At 36.9% G+C, this 25678-nt stretch overlaps 3 protein-coding genes across 7 annotated transcripts; all 3 read right to left on the reverse strand.

Annotated features, from left to right (window-relative positions):
* Positions 1–1789: 1789 nt before the first annotated feature.
* LOC137716330 (early nodulin-like protein 2) lies at positions 1790–3815 on the reverse strand. Its single transcript, XM_068455769.1, has 2 exons — positions 3433–3815; positions 1790–3024 (listed from the first exon to the last, which is right to left on the reverse strand). The coding sequence occupies exons 1-2, from the start codon at positions 3611–3613 to the stop codon at positions 2105–2107; spliced, it is 1101 nt and encodes a 366-aa protein (XP_068311870.1). The 5' UTR covers positions 3614–3815; the 3' UTR covers positions 1790–2104.
* Positions 3816–12249: 8434 nt separating this feature from the next.
* LOC137715814 (uncharacterized) lies at positions 12250–18719 on the reverse strand. The gene is made up of 10 exons (XM_068455162.1): positions 18567–18719; positions 17545–17695; positions 17248–17431; positions 16404–16474; positions 15562–15699; positions 15384–15475; positions 14080–14351; positions 13499–13584; positions 13267–13368; positions 12250–12714 (listed from the first exon to the last, which is right to left on the reverse strand). Exons 1-10 carry the CDS (start codon positions 18671–18673, stop codon positions 12553–12555), a joined length of 1365 nt encoding a protein of 454 aa, XP_068311263.1. The 5' UTR covers positions 18674–18719; the 3' UTR covers positions 12250–12552.
* Positions 18720–21416: 2697 nt separating this feature from the next.
* On the reverse strand, positions 21417–24731 carry LOC137715405 (protein GAMETE CELL DEFECTIVE 1, mitochondrial-like). 5 transcript variants are annotated; one of them, XM_068454727.1, is made up of 5 exons: positions 24569–24731; positions 23977–24035; positions 23015–23857; positions 22604–22793; positions 21417–21803 (listed from the first exon to the last, which is right to left on the reverse strand). In XM_068454727.1, exons 3-5 carry the CDS (start codon positions 23797–23799, stop codon positions 21585–21587), a joined length of 1194 nt encoding a protein of 397 aa, XP_068310828.1. In that variant the 5' UTR covers positions 23800–23857; positions 23977–24035; positions 24569–24731; the 3' UTR covers positions 21417–21584. The 5 variants fall into 5 exon arrangements, with proteins under 5 accessions (XP_068310828.1, XP_068310829.1, XP_068310831.1 ...); XM_068454728.1 differs by having other exon boundaries at positions 24537–24731; XM_068454730.1 differs by lacking the exon at positions 23977–24035 and having other exon boundaries at positions 23015–23848.
* Positions 24732–25678: the final 947 nt, after the last annotated feature.

The raw sequence follows: 25678 nt of genomic DNA on the forward strand, positions 1-25678 counted from the left end.
AAATTAAGAAATGAAATTGAAAAACCAACCAAACCATATTGTTTTGGTCTTTTGTTTTCTGTTTTTTGGTCAATTCGTGATGAACCAAACCACACTGTATACAAAGCTTTTCCTTTTCAAGAAGAGTACAATATTTCATTTACAGAAAAAGGATATTACAAATACATATCCAAAAGAATTTGACCCCAGAGAAATCTTTGCAAACTAGGGGCTTGTTTGGAAGTGCATTTAAAATGATTGTAAGTGCTTTTAGAGAAAACGTTTTGGGTTTCAAAAGAACTTGAAGTGCTTCCTTCAAGAAGCAATAGTTAAGCAACAGTTATCAAGAGGCATCACATAACTGTTGCTTCTTGCAGGAATTACTTTAAAAGCTTTTCGAAGATGCATTTATATTTTTGCTAAGGATTGATACCAAAAATATTTTCACCAAAAACGTTTTTAGTTACTTTAAAAACACTCCTAAATGAGCCCTAAATCTAAAATTACGAACTTCAGTCCGTAATATCCTATTTTAATTAACACACGCAATTTCGTTTCAAATGTATACAAATTATATACAAGGAAAGTACTAAAAGAATGTAAAGATTTAATGATCAGAGAAATTCACGTCCCAATTAACTATTTATACCTCCCAAAAAAATTTCACCTCAAGCATTATCACGTTGACCAAATAAACATGTTTAATTTCAATACATGTAGTCGGTCACTGTGTATGGTCAAATTGAAATCCATTTTACGTAAATTCTTCAATTTTCACTACTATTTATGCATGTGGTGGGGAATTTTGACACTGAAAATGCATGTGGCCAGTATTCATGCGGTTCAACCCACCGACTTACCTGGTTTGGTACTGAGGTGATTCTGAAAAAAGCTGCTATCAAAAAAAGCTGGGAGCTATTTTTGTGTTTGGTAAACACTCAGCTTCAACTTTTTTTCACAGTTTTGGATGAAAAAAAGCCAAAAACAAGAAGCTGCAAAACCCAGCTTTGAAAAACCGGTTTTTTTTCACATATGTTTTACATAAAAGTTTACCAAACACTCTAATACTGCTTTTTTTTTTTCAAAACCACTTTTACAAAAAAGTTTACCAAACACTCTGCTGCTTTATTTCACAGCTGCTTATTCTCACAGCACAGCAGAAGTAGCTTTTTTTCAAAGCACAACAATACCAAACCAGCCCTAATCTAATCGAAAACCACAATTACGTTCGCAGTGACTACCATGCTATAATTAGATCATTATCTATCGGTCAGATATTATTTATGTTGATATATGTATTTAATATAATTATCATAATAAAGTATTTAGATCTTACTTACAACATCAACATAAAATAAAATAAAAAATAACAGTGCTGGTCTTCATTGGACGTGTGAGGTCATTTTCATTTGAACCCTTAGACATTATTTGACTTTGTACATGTAAGAAGCTATTTTTCTATATAAATGTCATAATTCAAGCCTTTTATTCACTTTATCATAATTCAAGCCTTTTATTCACTTTATCATTGTGTAATCAAATGTCATATCTATATAATTTTTTTTTTAATTTGTAAAGCTTTTAAACATAAATACGAATCAAATAAGTTCAAGGAATCATCTCTAAACGTCTTCAAATTGAATAATTTTTTTAGAATAATATTTATAAAATAATAAATAAAACAAATTGTTCCAATCGTAACGTTATGTAAAGAGTCAAATATTATCCCTTGAAAAGATGAACATTAATTCTTCAATTTATGTGGTGCATGCTCCTTTTCAAATTTAAATCACCAAGTCATTTGCATCACTGGAGTCAAAGAAAATATTGAATATGGAAATTAACAATAAGGTTATGTAGAGAATGAATTGATCAAGTTTTACTTGAAGTAAAGAAAACAAAACCAAAATAATATCTCAGATTTAACTAGAAAACAAATACGAATTAATTCCCGACCGAAACAATTCCCTCTTGAGTTCTAAGATAGAAAATGAAAAATGAAAGAAAATTAACTAATTAACAAAACAGCCCCTAATAAATCATCAAACTGAAAGAAAAGAAAAAAACACCTTGCACTAACTTTATTTATTTATTCCCCCGTGTTTCAACCCTGCACAAATCCGTTTCATGAGAGAGCCACACTGACCAGAAGAACAGCCAAAGACACCAACACACTCGAAGGAGCCGTTACACCACGTAACGCTCCATTATTTGACGGCTTCGGCGCAGTCGACTCCTCGGACCCTGGCGGCGGAGAAGTAACAGTTCCCGGAGGTGTGGGGCCAGCAGGCTCGTTTGACGGAGTAGGTGTGGGCCCCTCAGGCACGCCAGAAGGGGTAGGTGCGAGCCCCTCCGGGGGCGGTGAGGGCGGAGAAGTGCTTGGAGTATAGCCTGACGACGGAGCTGGCACCGGAGATGTTGTCATTGAGGGAGCTGACACCGGATTTGTTGACGGCGATGGTGACGGTTGTGATGACCATGGGCCTGGTGAGGCAGCTGGAGGAGGGTTTGTAATCGCAGGTGATGGTGATGGGGAGACTGGGCCGGCAGCTGGTACCGGGGAGGTTGATGGCGACGGTGACGGTTGTGATGACCATGGGCCTGGTGATGCAGATGGAGGAGGGTTTGTAATCACAGGTGGGGGTGATGGAGAGACTGGGCCTGCAGCTGGTGGTAGCCCTGGCCCTTGTGGTGGGGATGCCGCAGGAGGCTGGTAGGGCTGCTGAGGAGACGTAGCGGGAGGATAGGCAGGAGCTGTAGGGGTGGTAGGGCTAGGGCCAGGAGCTGTAGGGGTGGGGCTAGTAGGAGGAGGAGGGAGGACTGGTCGCTTGGGGTGCCTCGGGGCGAGGACAGTAACAAGAAGCTTCTGACCCTTTGCACAATTACCATTTTGACCACTGATGAAATAGAAAGCTCCAGACCTGTCAAAGGTGAAGTCTGAGTCGCCACCGTCGAGTTTCTGAATAGGGTTTTGGGTGTTGCAGTTGAAGTAGTCGTCTTTGTTCACGACGAGCACTGAGTCTGACCCTTTCTGGTACTTGAAATCTGTATATGTGTGCACGTGGCATGAGGAAACAAAAATTAGCAACAAAATTTGACCTAAAATATAGGGCGGATAAAAAGAGAAAAAAAACTGAAATTTAGGATCTCTTCCATATATTTTCCCTATTATTTAATTTTTTTCATGTTTTATGTGTTTGATGTTGTGAACCAATAATAATTAGATTTTTCATGTTTTATGTGCTGGTATTATGCTTATGTCTAAAACGACATTGTCGTTTTCACACAATGATGCTTATATTCAAATGACGAAAATCATCAAAATTGTGAGACACGATCTGAAAATTATTTTTCGCTAACAAAAACAACATCAGATGGATCAGACGGAAAAAACCCTCAGAGAAAATATTGAGAGAGAGAGATCGAGAGAGAGAGAGAAGAAAGAGATGTTACATAGATTGTCATTGACATTGAACCTGTTCCTCTCAGCCCAGTGGTTGTAGTTCTCAGAAGGGTTCAACACCCACCCATCTCTCCCACCAACATAGAATTTGTATCCTTGTGTAGTTGAACACAAACACAAACACAGCGAAAAGAACAAGATCTGAATCCAAACAAATCTCCCAAACTCCATGAGAGGAGAATTAATCAATAAGATCCAAACGAAAAGAACAGATCAAATATATATACTGTGACTATATATATGTATATTTCAAATATATGAAAGCGATGCAATTGAGATGCACAAACACCAACGAAGATCTGCAATTTAGGAAGAAAAAGGCAGAGATTTTTTAGAGAGAGATCGAGGAGCAAGATAGAGAGGGAATGGAAACTGAAGCTGGTGAGGGGATGAGTTACAAAGAATGGCTTACTTATAAGGGCAAACGAGGGCTTATCTTACCGTTGCAAGAGCAAAGCCCCTTATGCGTGGCAATATGATATGGTCACGTACGTTTAATTTATTGGCTGTCGTTGATTTTCTTCACTTGCTGAAGGTTACAAGTGGCATGATCCTACCGACCTAACGGTTGTATTTTGGGGAATTTATTGTAATGGGGCCAAAAGGTAACTATATCTATATGACCCTGTCAACCTAAATTGAAAATCTAGCAATACAACATGATACGCTGTCCGAAAATGAAAACATATATATTCGATGTATGCAAAACTCGAATATGGATATAAATATATTTTGGGTTATTTACCCTAACACCTTGTCACATCCCAGCCCGAGGGGGACCACTTTTCGGGCCCGCTTCACCACCGTAGCACGATATTGTCCGTTTTGGGCTTACCATTCCCTTAGGTATCGTTTGGTACGTAGGACGGGAAGGAACAGAGTAGGACAAGGCGTTCCGTCTCACGTTTGGTGCGCCTAAAACAGGTAGAACGAGCCGTTCCACGGGACAAGTTTTGGGTGAATTTTCGTTCCGCCTCACCCCCATGGAACGACTTGTTCCACATCCGTGGAACACAAAATTATAACATCTCCGTCTCCTTCTTCTTCCTCCTTGTTTCCATCCAAGGGCATCTTTGCTCCTGCTCTGTTCCGTTCCGTCATGTCCCGTCCCGTCTACATACCAAACGATACCTTACAGTTTTGTTTTTGGGAACTCACGAGCAACTTCCCAGTGGGTCACCCATCATGGGATTGTTCTAACCCTCTTCTCGTTTAACTTCGGAGTTCTGATGGAACCCAAAGCTAGTGAGTTCCCAAAAGGCCTCGTGCTAGGTAAAGATGGGAATATACATTTAAGGATCACTCCCCTGGACGATGTGGGATCTTACAATCCACCCCCTTTAGGGGCCCGACGTCCTCGTCGGCACACCACAGTCAGAGTTAGGCTCTGATACCAATTGTCACATCCCGACTCGGGCGGATCCCTTCCCAGGCTCGCTCCACCACCGTAGCACGATATTGTCTGCTTTGAGCTTACCATTCCCTCACGGTTTTGTTTTTAGGAACTCACGAGCAACTTCCCAGTGGGTCACCCATCATGGGATTGCTCTAGCCCTCTTCTCGCTTAACTTCAGAATTCCGATGGAACCCAAAGCCAATGAGTTCCCAAAAGGCCTCATGCTAGGTAAGGATGGGAATATACATTTAAGGATCACTCCCCTGGGCAATGTGGGATCTTACAATAGGATCACTCCCCTGGGCGATGTGGGATGTCACACACCCACTGAAGGGTATCGAGTTTTCACAAAACTTACTTCATGTTTAAGACATTATATTAACACCCTCTCAGGTTTTAGTTTCCTTTCATATAACCCCTTAAGTAAAAAAAATAAAATAAAATAAGCATATAAATTTACTAATTTAACCTTGTAATTAAAGAAAAGCTCAAATTTTTGTTGAATAAGAAAATCTTTATAAATATATAGAAAAAAAGACATCAAATTAAAACATGTTGTAGCCTATTTTATTTGAAAAAGGGAAAGGGAGCCGGCGGCAGAGAGAGATGTGTTTTTAGGGTTTGTGTAGAAGAAGGTAGAGGATGTGTTATCTCCCCTACGTAGATCTAATATGCGTTGCGCTTCAGTTTCAAACTAAGTGGTGCAGGGATCTAAATGAGACAAAGTGGGAGTCATCCACGATAATTTGTGTCATTCTTCAAGAACGTTGACGTTCTTATCTCTCCCTAATAACAGGAAGACTATCTCATAGAAGTGACAATCCATGAAACGAGCGGTAAATAAATTGCTTATCAAAGGTTGTAAGTAACGAATAATCGAAGGAGAATCATATCTGACATAGATTCTCATCCTTCGCTGAGGTCTCATTTTTGTACGTAATGGCGGCAAAATCGACACGTAGACCGCACAACCAAAAATGCGCAAATACGATATGTCGGGTTCGTATCCGGTAACCAACTGAATTATGCTATATGGTTGGGTCAAAACAGGGCTCAAGCAGACCAACATGGCTACGTGCAATATTGCATGGCCCCAAACAACAATCTGGAGCTTGGTACGTATGACCAACAATCGAGTACTCATTTGTAAGTGCTTAATGAATGCCTCTGCCAGACTGTTCTGGGTGTGAACATGGGGTACAAGATGTTCAACTTCAACCCCAACTGACATGCAATAGTCATCAAAAGTTTTAGATGTGAATTCTCCAGCATTATCCAATCGAATAGATTTGATCGGAGAATTAGGGTGGTGAGCCCTAAGCTTGATAACCTGAGCCAACAATTTAGAGAATACAACGTTCCTTGTGGACAACAAGCACATGTGTGACCAATGTGTGGATGCGTAAACCAAAACCATAAAATATCTCAATGTTCGCATGGAGGGTGAATCATTCCACAAATGTGCCCCTAAATCCTTTGTAGAAAAAATAGGAGGATTTGAACGAATCTGGTCATAAGAAGGCTTAATAATAAGTTTTCCCATGGAGTAGGTTTGACATGCAATTCCTTGAATCGAATGTAAACTTCAGGTTAGTGGATGCTCGTGTGATAGGATACGGTATATCGTTGTTTGTTCAGGGTGTCACAAATGATCATGCCAAAGTGTAATTTGTGTGTAGTCCCAGAGTTAGGGTCTGCCACATAGTGGCTCTTTATGGGGCATATGGTTGTAGTATACAGACCACTCAGGATACGCTCCATCTTTTCTAGAATATGCTTTTAGTCATATTCGTAGGAAGTTATGCATATAAATTTAACTCCATTTTCTACATAGGTTTCAGCATGGTAATTATTACCTCTAATGTCCTTAAAGCTCAACAACGTTCTTTCGGAACACGAAGAATAAAATGCCTCATCAATGGTCAAAATTGTACCATTAGACAATATTATACGTGTCTAACTATATCTTTCGATCAGGTTGGATGATCCTGAGAGGATTGTCAGAAGTGCATTCTTAGGTAAGAAGTTAGTGAAATAAATGCATTCACATAAAACGATTCGTGTGGTTCCACTATATGCCAAACAACTAGCGTCAACACTACTCATACCTATAATGAAAATTAATTTGAATCAGTCACAATCATAAAAGTTCTTTAAAACAAATATCCATTCAAAATAATTTTAAGTATTCAAGGACGGATATTAATTAAAATTAATATCCAAAAAACAAATCACCAACAAATAATCCAAACATAAAGGAAAATTGTTCAAAGTTAACCAAAAACACAAGGGGGTTTAGCCATTAGGTGGAATTTGGCCCTAATGTCTAAATTTCAACTAGAAAATAGTTTATATCTAAGATTCTAATCTTCCATAGGGGTAACGGCCTCTTGAAAGTCAGAAACCTCCATCTTGGTTCTCTCCAGTTCGTCCACTTGCACAAAGTTTGATTCAAACTTTTTACAACGAGAATGATATTCAGCTACAACCTTTTGGGGAGCTCGGCAAATACGGGACCAATGGTTCTTTGAACCACAACGATAGCACATGTCTACATCTATCGTTTTAGGTGCTTTCCCTTTATTCTTAAAGTTTGGAGCCTTGGGAGCAAGGTTAGGGCGCTTCTGGGCTTTGTTTCCTCATTTAGATAGGCATTGGCTCTGTTAACCTTGTCGAGGTGGCTTCTAGCTGAGCATTGGTTCGTGCTATAGTGTGCTTCAGGCACATCAATCACCCCAGTAGGTTAAGCTTGATGATTTTTCATGAACAGCTGATTCTGCTTTTCAGCGAGAAGTAAAACAGAGATCAAATCTAAAACTTAGTGAACTTCTGAGCTATATATTGTTGTTGCAGGAAAAAAGTAGTAGCAAAGAAAGTCGAATAGGTATCTCCATGAGATCTTCTTCGGTTAAAATTTTGTTACAAAACTTGAGAAGTGATTGGATTCGACAAACTTCAAAATTATATTCATTCATAGACATAAATGATGCCAGTCATGTCTTGCTTCAGGCAAGAAGATGTCATTTTGGTGATCAAATTGATCAGCCAAAACAACCTATAGTGCTTGTGGATCCTCCTCAGTAAGGTACTCGGTTTTGTAGTACATTATGAATATGTCTTCGGATGAAGATCATGGCAGTGGCTTTCTCAACTTCACTAACCAGGTTTTCCGTATCATCTTCAATAGCGGGACGTAAATTCTTTGTAGTGAGGTGAAGCTCCACATATTGGACCCACTTGAGGTAGTTCCTTCCAGAGACCTCTAAAGAGGTGAAGTCAAGTTTGTTCAAATTCGACATGTTCCTATCACAAAATAAAGGACAAGATGTGATCAGTGTAATGGAGAAAAATATCAATCCATTCACATAGGAAGAGAACATTCAGGTTCTAATAGACATGTATTGGTTAAAATTCACATGAAAAAACTTTAGGTTTCATGGGTGATGTTTTTAAAGAAAACTTCAGGTTTTCAAACAAGGCATGTTTCTAGAAACTTCAGGTTTCGAAATAATTATGAACTTCAAGTTCATATGTTTTTGTAGGCAAATGCAAATATATATACAGAACTATGAGAAAATATACAAATAGAACTTCAGGTCTGTAATTATAATTGAAGTAATTATTTGGACTTCGGGCAAAATTTAAAGTTGGGTGAAAAAAAATTATAAAACCCATTGGGCCTAAAAAAAATTAGGCAATTAAAACTTAGGGCCCAAAAACTTGGACCAAAGCCCACGAGTGGGCTGAGTAAATTTGCACTGTGAGGTCCAGGCCCAAACTTAGGCTGGAATGGGCATGGGCCTAGCATGCAGGTTGGCCCAGCATCACAAAAAAGGGGCTACAAGTGCAAGCCCAAAGACAGAGGCCCAAACGAGCTCTGATCTAGTACGGCGATGAGCAGGCTATGACTGTATGTCCTATGCAGAAAAGTACTCTACTGCTTCGCAGCGTCTATGTTCCTGGGGGACACAATCCTATACATCACGGTACATGTGCATCGATTCACCAACTACGGGCTGGGATTAGGTGTGGTAACATGCACGAGGAAACCATAGCCCTACATGTTGGTGTCGAATTTGGGCTGAGCTAAAGGTTTGGGTTGCTTCAAGCAAACCTAAGAAGAAGAAAAAAAAAATTTCTTTCAGGCCGAGAAAACCAAGGCCCAATTGGGCTCGAGTTGGGACCAAAAACACCCCAAGCGTACCTGGGTGAGCTCATCGGGGAAGAAAACTAGCTTCGCCGTTTCAGGTGGTCGTGTTTTGGGACAAAAATTCTCGGGGCAAGTTCATGAGGCAACAGGAATCACGAATATGAATGGAGATGGATGAATCTCAACGTTTCAACCAAAACCTTAGAAATTCAAATAGGAATTTCAAATAATATCCGACGAGATTTGAAGGAATCTCGGTTAATCTACATCAGTGGACGAGCTTCAGGCCGTCGGGACAGTGACCCAAGGTCAAGGTTAGGTTGTAGGCCCACTTGTGATGGTGAAGACGTCATAGAAGATGTTGGGGTTTATGGGTTTTCAAACTCGGAGCCAAGGGCTCCTGCTTGCGGTCTCGCGACTCGGCGCGGCTCAACCATATAGGCTGCAGCCCTAGGCTAACAACTCGGGTTTGTGCCTCAGATTGTGGGGTTCGAAGAACCCTAGCACTTCGTAATTTTATTTATTTTTTTTTAGATTATAAAATTCAATTGCATGCATATTGAGTTCAATAATTTAATGCATGGACATATATTTGACGCAATTCATGGCAATATCAAATTCACATAATTCAACAATTATGGATATAATGCATACACAATTTATGTAGAATCTAAAATTCGAAAAACGTAAAATTTGGTCATGTATTATGGTAAATGTTCATTCTATCAGGGTTGCCAAAATATTGAGATAAAAACCGTTGTTTTGGAAGAATCTGATTGCGTGATGATATTGGATGAATTGGTTTGATGGAGAAAACTTCCACGTTAGATTCCTAAGCTCAGCGGCATGAGCATGCTGATAACGTGTTGTAGCCTATTTTATTTGACCAAGGAAGGGGAGCCGGCAGCAGAGAGAGGGATTGGAGAGAGAGATGTGTTTGTTAGGTTGTGTAGAAGAATGTAGAGATGTGTTATCCTCTACGTAGTGCCTTTATTTATAGTAATATGGGAGAAAATAAATCATTCATCCCCAAGGAATACAAGTCCATAGAGAAAATAATAACAAGAATGAAATCTAATCTAAGATTTAAACAATCACATTTAAATTAAAAAGTTTATAACAAAACATTATATGTTAAAAAACAAAAATTAAAAATCAATGGAGAGACGACATTGTTGTTTTTCTTGCCAAAGCCCATTTTCTATCGGCGCCGTCATGTCCAACTTTGTGTCCACTCAAATGAAAAAGTAGGCCAACAATTCAAGGCTTCATCGTCCTGGGAAAACCCCGAGGAATCAAAATTACACTATCGAAACCCTAGGGTTGATGTTGAGATTGTTGTCGTATTGTCCTTTTTTTAAGTGTTTAATGTTTTATAATATTTTTATATAATTATAAAGAATTATAAAGCTTCTTTTATTAGTTTCAAGTAATTAATAAGGATAAATTAGTAAGTTTACAAGCAAATTTTTACTCAAGGGGTTATATGAAAAAAATTAAAACATGAGAGTGTGATGGTATAATGTCTCAAACGTAAAGAAACTTTGTGAAAACTTGACAAATCTCAGAAAATGTTAGTGTAACTAACCTAATATATTTTGGCAACTACATGTTTCCTTGATTTGTATTAGGGGTGAGCACTTGGAACTGAAGACTGAAAACTGAAACCGAAACACGAATCGAATCGGATCACAATTAACGGTTTGATTTCGGTTTTGGGTTTTCAAAACCGCACCGAAACCGAAACTGCACCATATATTGATGTTTTGTTTTAATTAGTTCAACTAAACTAGTCATCCAATTTGCACCACTATTCGACAGTGCCCTGAACTCACTGCTTGCATTTTATGTGCCTCTCTGTCTCTCTCTCTCAAAACTCATCTTCATCCCTCTTTCTCAAAACTCATATTCCATCTCTTCCACAGTCGACATCATACCTTATCCCTACTCCTTCCACTAATTACTGTTGTTGGAAAATACTAGGCAACTTCCCGTACTGCAGCACACATCTGTCGGCATATGGAACATAGTCAATATACTTAGGGTGGATTAAGTCACCTGTTAAAACAGGAATGTTGTTATCAAGAAAATTAGACTGACCTCATCAGACATGAAGGCACGGTCAGGATCATCAACAATTGGTGAAAGGGTCCCATCGTAGTCTAGGAAAGCAACCATCCTCTTCCCTTTTGCTGCTTTCATCATCCGATCAAATGAGCCCAATGGAGAAGGGTGCTCAACCTAAACATATAACACCCAAAAAAGAATTATAAAATAAAAACGAACAAGGATATATATGGTAAGAATTGTCATAAGATCACCAACGAAGTCCAAATGGCTAGAACGTACCACCCAGGAATTATAAGCTAAATCTAAGGAGAGTGGTCTATTAGGGGTAGAGATGTCATGCAGGTTTGATAGTCATAAACATAAATAAGTGTATATTTTAAATTGTACATTTTTTTCTCAAAAACCAAACCGAAACTGTTTGACACACACCGAACCGAACCAAACGGTTTGGTTTTATTTTGATTTTGACTTCAAAACCACACCGAACTGCATCGTGGCCACCCCTAATTTGAATACTGGAGGTTTAAACTTTCACTAATTTCCTCCATATATTTTTCAATTTGGAATCCATCAAATATAAAAAACTAACCAAGTGTCAAAGGTGAGCTGGTAATTAAATGTGTCGTGTGTTTAACATTTTTCTTTAAATTAGCATCCATAGCCTTGAAACGGTGCGCGCACAGACTAAGTAAATGACCAAGAAAATTAAAGTTAATTACTGTAGAGTTCGAAGTGAGTAAGATGCACCTTTCAAGCCATTTAATTTCAATCTGGTTATTCCCTAATTACCTTAATATACTATGATTTACTCATGAAAAGCTTGCTAAGGGTTAATTACACTAACACCCTCTAGGTTTATCCTATTTTTACAATACTTCCTCACGTTTGAAACATAACTCTAACACATTGAGGTTCTAAAGACTCCGGCCTCCAGATTATGGTGGAATTAGGTGCCACCTCAAGCTTCCAATCGACTCTTTTGGATCGAAAAAAGGATAGAACGAAAAACCACGCTAGGACGGTCAAAATCACTTATGGTGCTTCTCCATAAAAATCACTTCAAGCAATTTTATCCATAAGCAAATAAGAGACGCTTCTTCCCAGAAGTGATCCCAGACCTTCCAAAATCACTCCCAAACGAGCCCAAGCGCCTTTGGACCTAAAGTAGCCAAGAGAAAAACCACACAACCAGTCTGCAAGGACTTGGAAATCAACATTTATGAACAACTATAAAATGGATTGCCAATTTCTTCAGCTCCGTTCAATGAAACAAAATCATGCATAGTCAAGTCATTTTTCCTTTTCCTCCATTGCTCAAAGGAAAATCTACAAGAAATGCTTCCAAATACAAATACTACAGACACCAGATACATAATATGGGCAATGACCTCCACCATAGAAGAAAACAATTGTAAAGAACAAAGAAACCGAAAACTATGGATAAAAGAAAAGTCCAGAGTCGTCGATAGATGGTTGAATATTACAAATTTGTGTTTAGCTGGCCAAGTGTCTAGGAGAGCTTTTGAACATACTGTGCCACATGAAAGCTCTTGAAAGCACCATCTCGAGTTCTTGGTGAGTCCAGTTATGGGTTGGAAGGTGTTGAAGAAACATAACCAACTCTTGGAAATCAAGCTTCCGAAGCTCCTCTGACCACTGTATATTCATATAGAGGATTTCAAGTTATTGACTTCAACTCTGTTATGAAAGAAAACCTAGAACAATTTAAGCTGAAAACATAACCAAAGAACACAGAAAATAATCTTTCAGATTATCTGCTGTCAAATTGACTCGAGCACAAGAATATAGTAACATTGTAACAAATAGGGTCATTCTAATTGAATCCCAATTTACTAAATACACCCGCTTAAGTTTTCGTTCTTTCTTATGATTGTTGATGACATGGATTTTTATTGCCAATAAAATCATTTTTACTTTTTTCAAACTCCAGAAAACAATTTAAAAAGTCAAAAAGAAAAACCACCATGGCCAGTTGGCCATGCATTCAAACAGTGATTTGTTTCCATAAGCAAATCTATCAAACATGGTAGCCTGCCCACCCCCCAACAGTGACCAAATGGGGAGAGATATTGTTAGTGGACTAATAAATCATTACGGACATTTCCTTACCACAGGCTCACAGCTAATACATCCAAACATGTAACCAAGAAAACTATATCGTTGCAAAGGAAACAGATCCTATCTTACCGTTAAAAGAAAACTGGCAAATATATACACAAGGAAATCCGCCAATGCATCTCCTTCGGCTAGGTATGTATCCCACAGACGGGAAATAAGGTTGAAAGGAATCTAAAAAGGAGATAGAAAGAAAGAAAAATCCATTAGCTTTGCAATAAATTGACAGTAGGTTTGCATTGTCCGGTGACAAAAACAGAGGAAACACACATCAAGTACATAGAAGAGATCTGTAGGAGCAAACCTCGCGTATTAGAAGACAGTTGAACCACCGAAAAGCAAATTGAAGAAATTCAAGTCCTTGCTCCTCCACATGTCTCGATACAGGTTCTAATGCAGAAGAAAGAAAACTAATAAATATACACAAGAAAGATGATAGCTGAAATTTGACATGTTTGTTGCATCCCAGAGCATGAGGTATATTGCCATTTTCTGAAATTCTTACATGGAACTTTGTAGAGTATACAAGAAAAAGTTGGTATTTACTTCAACAAAACCAACTACATAGAAAATATTCTTTAAACAACTCATATTTAATAACCTTTCACTACAATATGATGTAAAAATGTGCAACAACATTTTATTGCATCAGATGGAGATTACAAGCTAATGCCAGTATGCATCTCTTGGTTGCTATACGCAAGTCCAAATATGCATAAAGAAAAGAAAACAGACTTCCATATTGAAAATTATGCTAGAGAAGAAATATCAAAATGATTTTAGCAAAAATTAATTCAGTTTAAGCACGATGCACATATATGATTCAGTTCATCAAGGGAAAAGACTGCAAGAATAAGAAAACAGAAGCAAAAAAGTGGGGTTTACCATCAATCCGCCTGACCAATTCCTTTAGTTTAAACACAAGCCTCTGGATTCCCGGCTGAGCAAAAGTGTAATGATCTTGCATACCTTCAAGTAAATTTGACAGGCACCAATAGCAGTCAGCCTCTATATTAGATATTTTATCAGGAGACAGATCGGAGATCGACCAATTATCCACACTCCCGTCTAAGTATTCTGACAAGAAAACAACTAGAAAGGGAGTAACAAGATCATTTATTCCCTGAACATATCCACTTGCAGGATGTCGAATTGCCCTGAAAGAGACAAGGAGAAGTACCTTAAGAAGATATAACTAATAATCATATGAATTAAATAATTAAAAAAATAAAATAAAATGATGGCATCTTGAATCATACTTCATATCTAGACGGTTTTTCCCTCTTTTCAAAGCTAAACTGTTGGAATCCAACAACAGCTTAGAAAATAAAACAGAAACATTCACTTAATCAAGGTACCATGAATTGTTATCTGCATTTGATAGTCTAAACTTCTCAGTTAGAGGAAACGACTAGAAAACAAGTTTCACAAAATGAGGCAAGTTATGGTATTGAAGAGCTTTATCATTACTCACTATTTCTCCCTGCACGGTCCAAATCTAAACAGAGAGCTACCATCAAAATACCATGAAATGAACGTGGACACTTGAATCATTCTGATCAACATGACTAAATATCGGTAGAGGTGTAGCTAAAGATGTATAGTTAAGTGACAATTACAATTTCAGATTCATGCCCATGCCAGCCCTCCTAATGCACAATGTTAAGAACACCAAACCTACCAGGTTGTTGTAGAGAACATGTACATATGAACTTAAACAAGTCACTATCAAATCGACACCACTATCCCAAACAGTTTAGAGCAAGAACTACTTTGGTAAAACCAACAGGGCAATGCCAAATGTTTTCAAGTCTGACTGGTAATAAAAGCCTCTAAGCTTAGAGCTGTTAAAGCATTATTGGTATGGACATGGGCTGGTTTTTGAGACTGATGCATGGCACTAAACAGTAGGATAGTTTACATACAAAATCACATCACTGTTGCATATTGTTGCTACAAAAAAATCAGCAAGTGTCTAATAAACCAAAGCCTTTCTGATGAACCCCACAACTTAAGACAATTGGTCTGGAATTCCCAGATCAATAAACCTAGCAAATTTTACACCTTTGTTTTCAGGAACCAGCAGGTCCAATAGATGCAACTTAGAACAATCAGTATTAGTTTGCATGAGAGCATTTGATGTAAAAAACAAAACAACAATGACCATAATACAAGATACAGTATTTAACCAGGTATAAAGGATGCGCTCCAAGGATTTCTGGACTTGCTCCTGCTGAAAGAAGGATACATCTGGCACAGTTCTTGGGCAATCAACAGCAATCTAACAAGGTCAATAAAGGTAACTGTCAAAACCAGGAAAAATGTATTAACACTAAGAAAGTTGGCAGTTATTTAACATTTAAACACCTGACGAAGCATGTTTATCTCATCATCTGAACGCTCAGTATCCGGAATATCATAGTACTGAGAAGCACAGTCAAGATACTCAAGGCGCTTCCTTCTTAGAACTCCCTCCCTTCTATCTGAATTAGATGGTGCATATCCCTGTTGTCAGTTCATATTTTAATTTCAAACAAGCCACAACATTTACATGATAAACGCAATCCAGGTTATCAGAAAGGCAAATAAACGAGCCCCTTTTCTAAGGTGATGGTATCTTCAAATGCATGCTTTAGGACTTCCACTCCACTTGCAAGAAAAAAAAAGTGGAATGAAAAGCTTAATAACACAGTAACACAAGCATAAAATCTTGGGAGTTTTAACGAAACACTCCCGGTACTGTTCACTCTTAATGAAAAACCACATTTTTACCTTTCCTAGTACTATTCACTTACACCTTTATTTGTTCTTTGTCATTAAAACTAAGTTTTTGAGGACTTTTCGTTAGTTTTCCTTAAAATCTTAGGTACAAAGCATGGGATGCACATTGGACACCAATGAATGAATGAACTAGGCACCTATGACCAGCTAAGGACAGCAACAGTCTTAAACTTGCAGTGAACAAAACATATAGAAGAAAAGACAGGCTAAATAAATGTACTCGGACACAAGGAGATAACATAGCCGCTTCAATGTCATTAATGCTGCCTCTCACAAGGTGAACAGAAAACCAATGGCTTCTGCCTGATTCCACTTTAGGCAGCTTTGGAAGCAATTTCAATCAAGCCTTTCACAAACCTATTATACAATATACTATATGCAAAAACATCATAGTGCTTTTAGTAAAAGTATTGAAGCATAGAGCTTACCAAAAGAAGCCTCCATACATCGGGCCGCATATATGGTGGTACGCCACTCCAAGCCAGCTCACGCAACTTCTCTACATAAACAATCAAGATTCAATTTGAAAGGAAACGAAGAATCAAAGTTCAATTAGTGCAAAAACGAAACTTGGGGAGGTAACAGATTTATCAAAAGAGTGACCTAGGCTACAATGCTTGATCATACAAGCAACAATAACACGTGTGAAAGTTTAGATTTCAAATCATGAGGATGCCCACTAAATGATGAAAGGACTACACAAAATTTTGAAGCTAAAAAGCAACAAACAATACCCCAGGGTGACATTTATTTCTCTCCTTATGATAGTTGTGAAGAACAGGGAACGGATTAGGTTTTGGGAGCACTGGTGGATGGAGGGGAATCTCCTTTGTGTGCACATTTTCCATGTCTATATGTACCAATTGCCAATAAGTCTTATGTCTCCCTTCCGGACTCTCTTTGGCATGCAGCTGTTTCTAGTCTGTTTCATTTACATGTTTTGCAATTTCAATTGAGATGCTATTAGACATTGCATGAGTTCCTAGGAGCTAGTTCAGGGTCTCTAGAGATCTTCTATTACTGTACTTCAATTTTCAGGTTGATAGCTTGTCACTATGTTTCTTTCTGTGCTTCTAAAGTATCAGAAAACACTTTGGTTTTTCATAATAAAAAAATAATAATTTAATAAGAATAACAGATTCTAACAAGTATTCTAGGTGGCTCGGAAAAGAAAACACTTTAGCTTTACATAGTCGCACTTTGATAAATATAGAGGAAGGGGAGAAGAAAAGCAGGGGAGGGGAAGTTTCAAGAGAAATAGTCCTTAAATACCTAATATCACTGTTGTCCCTGAAAGAACTTTTGTGAACTTCATAACTCTTGCAGAATCAGTAGCTCTGGCTCCCATGGCAGATTTTTGAGCTCCTCTAGAAATATTGTCAACATTTGAGGTTGATGATGTTAACTTATTTGAATTTTCATTATTGCTGGGGTTGCCTAGAACCTCGTTGTCTTCCTATTTTAGAAGCAAAAGCACCAGTAGTTACATTTTCAATTAACCAACCACTGCAAATGGCTTTAATGATTTACTTTTCAAGCTCATTAGACAAAAAGGAGATAAAAATAAACCTCCAAGGCCCTGCGATCACTTGTTTGAGCATCATTGAATGATAAGCTCCTTCCATAATTTGGAGAGGGCACTTGTAATTTTGAAGGATCCGGCAGGTTTGACCTCCTAGTCAGTAACACTTTACCGGGAATACTACGACCTTTGAGGAACCTAGGTATCAGGACAATATGATCAAACGAAAAATAATTAGATATTTGAACATATAATTATAAACAATAGATCTTATTTAGAACAACATTTAGCAACTGAAGTACAAAAACGAATCTAAAGAATTGTGGACAAGGTTCCAGAAGAGACATAGGTTGCTTCAGTTTGCAACCTTAAACTAAACATAACCCAAGTATATCATAACTGTTGACACGAACATTAAACTTTGATCAAAACTGCTAAAAATCCAAAGGTATATGACAGAACATTATATAACGCAACAACGGAAAGGAGTCGTTTTGTCAGAAGGCTCGAACAATCTAATGCAATCTGAATCTTATCAAGATTGGGACTACAATTATAAGTTTAAATCATATAACAAATCAGACTATCGAATCTAGCGTCGCTAACTTTCAGCTAAATGACATTAACTTGAGGTTAATGCATGACAAAATCGGCAGCCCAATGAACTAAGCAAAAGAAAGTTAAGAACCAGATAAAAAATGTGAATCACATATTCACTCTAAATTCAAAAAGTCACTTCTGTTTTCCTGCATTTTCCAATTTGAGCACAGAGATCTCCAATCACACTAATCTTCTCACTGATTTCGCGTCGAAAACATCGAAATGAACAACACCCACATTCAGAATTTGAGAAATCAGAATTCAAAAACTATGCTTTTAACATATTGGGACCAATTCCAATCTCAAATGCAATGGATTAGAGCCATTAACGAGCGAGAAACTGCATCCTAATTGTTTCAGTTCAATTTTAATCTTCAAAAGGAAGCTTGTTGCAAGAGGGTTTTCAAATCTGAGGAAAATCAAGCAAAAATCATCAAGAAATTAATAAAAATACTCAGAAAAAAAATACCCTTGAACATTTCTGAGGGTTTGGTTGAATCTGGAATCGGGGGTTGAGATTGCGCTTTCTTTCTTGGAGTCTTCTCTGTCGAAGCTCTGATTGCTCTTGTTGTTCATGGCTGTTGCTCTACAACGACCATGCTGTTTTTTTTCGTTTTTTTTATTTTTATTAGGTGTTTGTTTTGTTGGTCCTTTTTTTCTCTCTCTACAGAAGAACAGCTCGGAAAAGGACAAATATTTGCGAGAGCAAAGAAAAAGAAGTCTCTAACCTTATGTTTTTTTGAGAAAATTTGAAATAGCCCTAATTTTATAGATTATCTTTGAAATTGATCTAATTTTTAGTTATTTTGGATTTATTTCAAAAAAAAAAAAAAATTTCAGGAGTTTTAACAAAAAGCCCGTGGTACTGTTTACTTTAACGAAAAATCACATTTTTACTCTAAAAAGTCAAATCTGATACTATTCACTTTACTCTTTATTTTGTCCTTATCGTTAAAACTCAATGTTTTTTAGTCATTTTCATTAGTTTTCCTTCTTTTTTTCTCATAAAAATTTTATTTTTCCATATATTTTTTGGAATTAAACATTTTATCTTTGAAATTTTAGCAAGATCTTCGGCTGATAAATTAATAAATTGTCAATTCAAATTATGAGAAATATTATAGAGTGGCGTAGACAAGTGATTAGCAGTTAAATATCAAATCAAGAGTAAATAATTAATATAAACCAAAAGTTAGTTGATTTTAAGAGACAAAACTATAACAAATTAGAAGAAATAGAGAGTTTCAAACACATAACGCATAGGTGAAAACCAACATTCAATTAACTAGAATATTGGATCATATGCAAAAGTATTGTTTTGTGGATTATGTTAATTTCTTTTAGTATTAAAGGTATTCCCATGGGGTTCTTCTATATGTTTTTTCCCTCATTCGGTGTCTAGCGTTGCAAATAACTTGCTATAGTTAGTTTATAGGAAGTTTTAATGAAAAGCTGACGGTACTATTCACTTTAACGAAAAATTACATTTTTACTCTAAAAAGTCAAATCTGATACTATTCACTTTACTCTTTATTTTGTCCTTATCGTTAAAACTCAATGTTTTTTAGTCATTTTCATTAGTTTTCCTTCTTTTTTTCTCATAAAAATTTTATTTTTCCATATATTTTTTGGAATTAAACATTTTATCTTTGAAATTTTAGCAAGATCTTCGGCTGATAAATTAATAAATTGTCAATTCAAATTATGAGAAATATTATAGAGTGGCGTAGACAAGTGATTAGCAGTTAAATATCAAATCAAGAGTAAATAATTAATATAAACCAAAAGTTAGTTGATTTTAAGAGACAAAACTATAACAAATTAGAAGAAATAGAGAGTTTCAAACACAGAACGCATAGGTGAAAACCAACATTCAATTAACTAGAATATTGGATCATATGCAAAAGTATTGTTTTGTGGATTATGTTAATTTCTTTTAGTATTAAAGGTATTCCCATGGGGTTCTTCTATATGTTTTTCCCCTCATTCGGTGTCTAGCGTTGCAAATAACTTGCTATAGTTAGTTTATAGGAAGTTTTAATGAAAAGCTGACGGTACTATTCACTTTAACGAAAAATCATATTTTTACACTAAAAAGTTAATCCTGATACTATTCACTTTACCCTTTATTTTGTCCTTATCGTTACAACTTAAAGTTTTTAAGTTATTTTCATTAATTTTTCTTCTTTTTTTCTCATAAAAATTTTATTTTTCCATATATTTTTTGGAATTAAACATTTTATCTTTGAAATTTTAGCAAGATCTTCGGCTGATAAATTAATAAATTGTCAATTCAAATTATGAGAAATATTATAGAGTGGCGTAGACAAGTGATTAGCAGTTAAATATCAAATCAAGAGTAAATAATTAATATAAACCAAAAGTTAGTTGATTTTAAGAGACAAAACTATAACAAATTAGAAGAAATAGAGAGTTTCAAACACAGAACGCATAGGTGAAAACCAACATTCAATTAACTAGAATATTGGATCATATGCAAAAGTATTGTTTTGTGGATTATGTTAATTTCTTTTAGTATTAAAGGTATTCCCATGGGGTTCTTCTATATGTTTTTCCCCTCATTCGGTGTCTAGCGTTGCAAATAACTTGCTATAGTTAGTTTATAGGAAGTTTTAATGAAAAGCTGACGGTACTATTCACTTTAACGAAAAATCATATTTTTACACTAAAAAGTTAATCCTGATACTATTCACTTTACCCTTTATTTTGTCCTTATCGTTACAACTTAAAGTTTTTAAGTTATTTTCATTAATTTTTCTTAGTTTGTATTAGAGAAGAAATGAAAGTGAACTTCCAAATATTGTCTTAAGTCGAAGCAAAAGATATAGATTAATCATAGAAAAAAACTTATCCCACGCAATCATACGCTTTTTCAGGAGACCGAAGAGAGAATTTTCCTCTATGAGTTATCTACCTTCGACTTTCAACTAAACAGCATCTAAAAATTGACATTCATCTTTTCTATGTTACACAAATTGAACCGAATCCTTGACACTAAACGAGAGCTTATTTTCTTGTAATGTTTTTCCGTTAACGTACGCAATAATGGATGAATGAATTTATTTATTTGAGTAACATTCATTTAAAGATAAAGAAGTTTTAACAACACTTCCGATACCGTTTACTTTTAATGAAAAACCATATTTTTACCTTTCTATGATATTATTCACCACATTTTTATTTATCATTTTTCATTAAAACTAAATTTTTTTAAACTTTTCATTAGTTTTTGTAATATACAAAATGTTCCGTGGTTATTAGTGAAACAGTTGATTTGACTACTGAGAAAGAAACAGGGTTGGTGAAGGCAATTAAATAGCGAAGCAAAGAATCCTAAGCAAAAAGATACAAAGGCCAAACTAGGTGACACAATTATCACCACCCAACCAGACCCACACAACATTTGCACCAACTACAAATATGCTTGATAACAACAGCTAACTCAAATAACAAAACAGCTTCATCGTCACGGAAGGATCTTGCGCCGGCGGCGGGGTGTTTCTCGCTTCACGTACATTTTCTCCGTTTCATTCAGCGGTCGGCTTGAACCATCTGGCTGGCTGACAAACTTCCAGCCACCGCCACCTCCACGCTTTCCTCTGGGTCCGAGTTTTTCAACGGTGAAGTTCCACCCGTGTGAAGTCCGACGACGACTATGCTTGTGGCAGAAGACCTCTCCTTTCATCTGCACACAAGTGAAACCGTCATTTAAATAACAAAAAGCATTGACAGACAATACTAAGGGTATTAATCACAAAACTGAATAGTCAATGTGCAGCGCAATGGGCAGAGCATAGACAGAAAACACGCCTTGAGCCACCCTATATACGGGTCATTCTTTAATGACAAAGAAACCGTCTTTTCCTTTTCAATCAAAGTACTTGCCTTTTTATTATCCTTGGAGCATGGATGGATAGACAAAACCCCTTTTACCCGATGCGTCAATACAACTTGATAATTGATATCACACTAATTTTCAACTCATAAGTTCTAAGAACCAGAAATTGGACCCACAAACAAATGCATAGCGAAGACATCAAAATTCTACATACACCGCAAATGGATACGGCACTTAATTTCAGTCACCAAATTTGTCAACCCACATCCCCAGTTAAGACTTGCTTATCTATCACCTTGTCTTATAGAAACCCACTTAATACTCTCCTAACCAGTTTGCTTGTACACCGTAAAGTCCATCAGTTGTTCGTATAAAGAGGTATGTAGAGGAGAAATACAATAACTATTGATGCCACTTTAGTGGGACAAAGAAAAGCATGATGCAAAAACATATTATGCTTCCAATGATTCATCCTTGAAGACAAAAATATGAACAAAGAGAAAGAAAAGCTAATAATAATGAGCAGGCGTAACAGTAACACCAATAATAGCAGTAATACTTTGTAGTACAGAACTATGCTTTTTTCTTAATTATTAATGTTGGATTGCTTTCTTTTCTCATGGAAAAGTCAGGATTATGGAACTTACTTTCATTTTGTTGAAGTTCATTCTCTGGACAAATTCTTGATAGAGCATTTCATCTTCTTTCTTCGAGATTTCATAATGAACTTCATCCAAATCTCTGGTGGTACCGTCCCAACCCTCTGGCATAACCTTGAAATCAGGTTTGTAGGGAAGGGATGCCACGTGGAATTCGCGGTCATGAGAATTAAAAAATCTGAAAAGAGGAAAGGACTTATGCACTATGAGAAATACAACTGGCTATTTGATCAGCCACGCACCACTAAGCTTATAAATTTGCGACTACAATTAATGCAGCAGGAAACCTATACCATCAGTATGAAGTATGCACAAAATAATTGATATCATTACAAAATTACTAGAACTATAGGACCCTTTGTATATAATAGAAGTAATGCTTGTGAATTGATATCTTACTCTGGGCAGGTGTCAAGCAGGAGCTCAACAGAATCATCTAAAGGACGACCAAGCTTTTTCTCCTCTTCCTCCTCAAGCTCTTTGAGCCAAAGAATAGCATGCACTCTCTGCCTCATAATCCTATAATCCTTAGCCAGCCTCTCAACAGTATAAACCTCAGGGTTTTCCTTGTGCTTCTTATACATCTCAGCCTTCTCTGAGTCCTTGAGATAAGACCCTCTGGCACCAGGCTCACGCACTTGCTTCAGAAGCACACTTATCTCCCGCAATCTTTCTCCCCACCCATCCACAAACTTTTTGCTTTTCTTGTTCTCTTCTTCCAGTTCTCTTATCCTGTCCTCAATTTCTTGCAAACCAGATACCACTGATGATTGAGATGGGTCGGGCCCACTTGTCCGTCGGCCTACCACCTCCCCATCAAAATGCTCCTTGGTCAATCCAGTCGACCACGCTGATGCAGTATCCCACCCCAAATCATCTGATGCATTATTGCTAAATGTTCCAGGCGGAGGTTTATCCCACCCCAAATCATCTGATGCATTATTGCTGAATGTCCCAGACGGGGGTTTATCCCACTCGTCTTTACCAGCATTTTCGCCATCACCTCCAGAGCTGAAAGAAAAGAATCGGGGAGTGATAAACTGACAAGATTCGATACCATTCTTCAATGGAAGCACACCAGTGCTTCCCAAAGTCGGTTTGCTTTTCTCTCTCAGAAACTTTGCTGTACTCGTGCCAAGTGAAGTTGAGGAAAGACGAGAAATAACACGGTGCAGATTCTGCATTGCTGCCGTATTTTGCGCAGGACGCAATCTACTAACCACACCACAGGAACTGAATATCCTAAATTCACCAGAAAGAAAAGGGATATCTCTTAAGCCTCCACATTTATTTATCTAATGTAACTCCGTAAACGAATCAAGTTCAATGCATATACTATAACACAAAACAGTGACACACACAGATCAAATATGGCCAGTTAACGAATTCAGAACCCCGAAGTACTGATCTGATGCCATTTCTGCACGTTGAAAATGAAAGAAATTTAACTGTCATTCATCGGGTAAGAGCCATTAATTGCTCTGTTCACAACCAGTAAATCCATTTCCCCAGAGACGAAACAAAACATTTTAATCTAGCATAGAAATGACATATAAAATCTATACATGCAAGTACAAACGCACATATAAAGTTGGGATCTTCACTATCTATATTTACAACCCCGAAAATCTCAATGCAAGACAACAGCAATCGATAAGCATCTCAAAAGCCGCTCGCTCCGATTAGCTCATGCAAATTGAAAAAAACCCAAAACCCCAACTTTAATTTTAAAAATCATATCGAAAATATCTGTTCATATGAGTCGCAGCCAATAATTACATTTTTTCCAAGAACAAACAGCAGCAGACACACAAACAGACATATGAATTGAATTCCAGTTCGTCAGAAATGCTACGACATATGAATTCGCAGCATTTTCTCAGCAGCCGAACAAACGAAAATCAAATTACAAAATACGTACACGCGTAAAATACATTGAAGAGAGATGCGTACGCTGAAAGCTGCAGGATTCAATTCATTGAAGCAAAACCCTAAATCTGAACTAAATCATTTTCGTGGTTCACTGCATTGATCGGAACCGAGACGGGCAGTGGTGAAGATGGTGTGGAAGAAAGATGTAGACCCCAAAACCCTCGGTGGCTAATGTACTCGGAAAATCCAGCCTTTTGATCGTCGGGCGACCCCGATAGGCCTAGACCACGTCATGGGCCTTGAATTGTACAGCTTAATGGGCCCAGCCCTATCCATTAAGTGGACTCGGATGAAATTAGAACAAGTCAACGTGACCATAAATAAAGAATAGTGATTTCACGCATTTATTTTTTTAATTTTCTTTTTATTTTTATTATTATTAGGAAAAAAGAGAAACTTCAAAACTATTATATTAATTTAAGAAATGAGAAAGTTTCGGACCGGTTGGATAAAAATCTCATTTTAGTTATCCTTTCACTACTCTAATTTTAATACTATAATTAAATAAATGAGTGTAAGAGAACAAAAAAGAATGTGATGATCACTTTTAGTAACTAAAAAGAGATTGATTTTTATAAGAATGAGTGAATTATTATTAACGGTTTAAAATAATCATAGTGCATTCACGGTGTGACGATCTTAAACACAACATGATAATCAAATTTAAACACATCACACTATAAGGAAAAAATCCTTGTTGGATCCTTGTTCTAGGGATCCTAGGGATTCCGTGATAGTAATCGTTTATCGTATATCGTGCTGTCAATTTTTGTTAGGTACTATTTATATTTAATTTTAAATTTTAAATTTTGAAATAATTTATGACCGTACGATGTACGATAAACGATTACAATCACGAAATCCTCAGAATCCAGACCCTTTTCCACAATATAAATGGATTTGAATTGACCATAATCTGGTGTCATATACGGTCATAAGTATTTGTCCAATGATTTTGGTAATTGATAAAGCCTTGTATACGTCACTTCTTCTACAATAGAGGGTTCGAGATTACATGTGGATCCCATCAATCAATCTCCAAATCGAAACATAGAAAATTAATATTATTTTCGTATCATGTGATGACATAAATACACGTATGATTCTATATAATTTTGAGACTTAAAAATC

Source organism: Pyrus communis, chromosome 14, assembly GCF_963583255.1.
Source record: "Pyrus communis chromosome 14, drPyrComm1.1, whole genome shotgun sequence".
Taxonomy (NCBI): domain Eukaryota; kingdom Viridiplantae; phylum Streptophyta; class Magnoliopsida; order Rosales; family Rosaceae; genus Pyrus; species Pyrus communis.

Coding starts and splice junctions, on each gene's coding strand:
- LOC137715405 (XM_068454730.1), bottom strand. CDS start 23,799: ATGCAGAATCTGCACCGTGTTATTTCTCGTCTTTCCTCAACTTCACTT. Junction 22,794..23,014: donor CTGCTTGACACCTGCCCAGA/GTAAGATATCAA, acceptor TCCTCTTTTCAG/ATTTTTTAATTCTCATGACC. Junction 21,804..22,603: donor TGAACTTCAACAAAATGAAA/GTAAGTTCCATA, acceptor ACTTGTGTGCAG/ATGAAAGGAGAGGTCTTCTG.
- LOC137716330 (XM_068455769.1), bottom strand. CDS start 3,613: ATGGAGTTTGGGAGATTTGTTTGGATTCAGATCTTGTTCTTTTCGCTG. Junction 3,025..3,432: donor CAATGTCAATGACAATCTAT/GTAACATCTCTT, acceptor ACACATATACAG/ATTTCAAGTACCAGAAAGGG.
- LOC137715814 (XM_068455162.1), bottom strand. CDS start 18,673: ATGAACAACAAGAGCAATCAGAGCTTCGACAGAGAAGACTCCAAGAAA. Junction 16,475..17,247: donor AGGGACAACAGTGATATTAG/GTATTTAAGGAC, acceptor TTGTTTATGTAG/AGAAGTTGCGTGAGCTGGCT. Junction 13,369..13,498: donor ACTGTCTTCTAATACGCGAG/GTTTGCTCCTAC, acceptor TCTCCTTTTTAG/ATTCCTTTCAACCTTATTTC.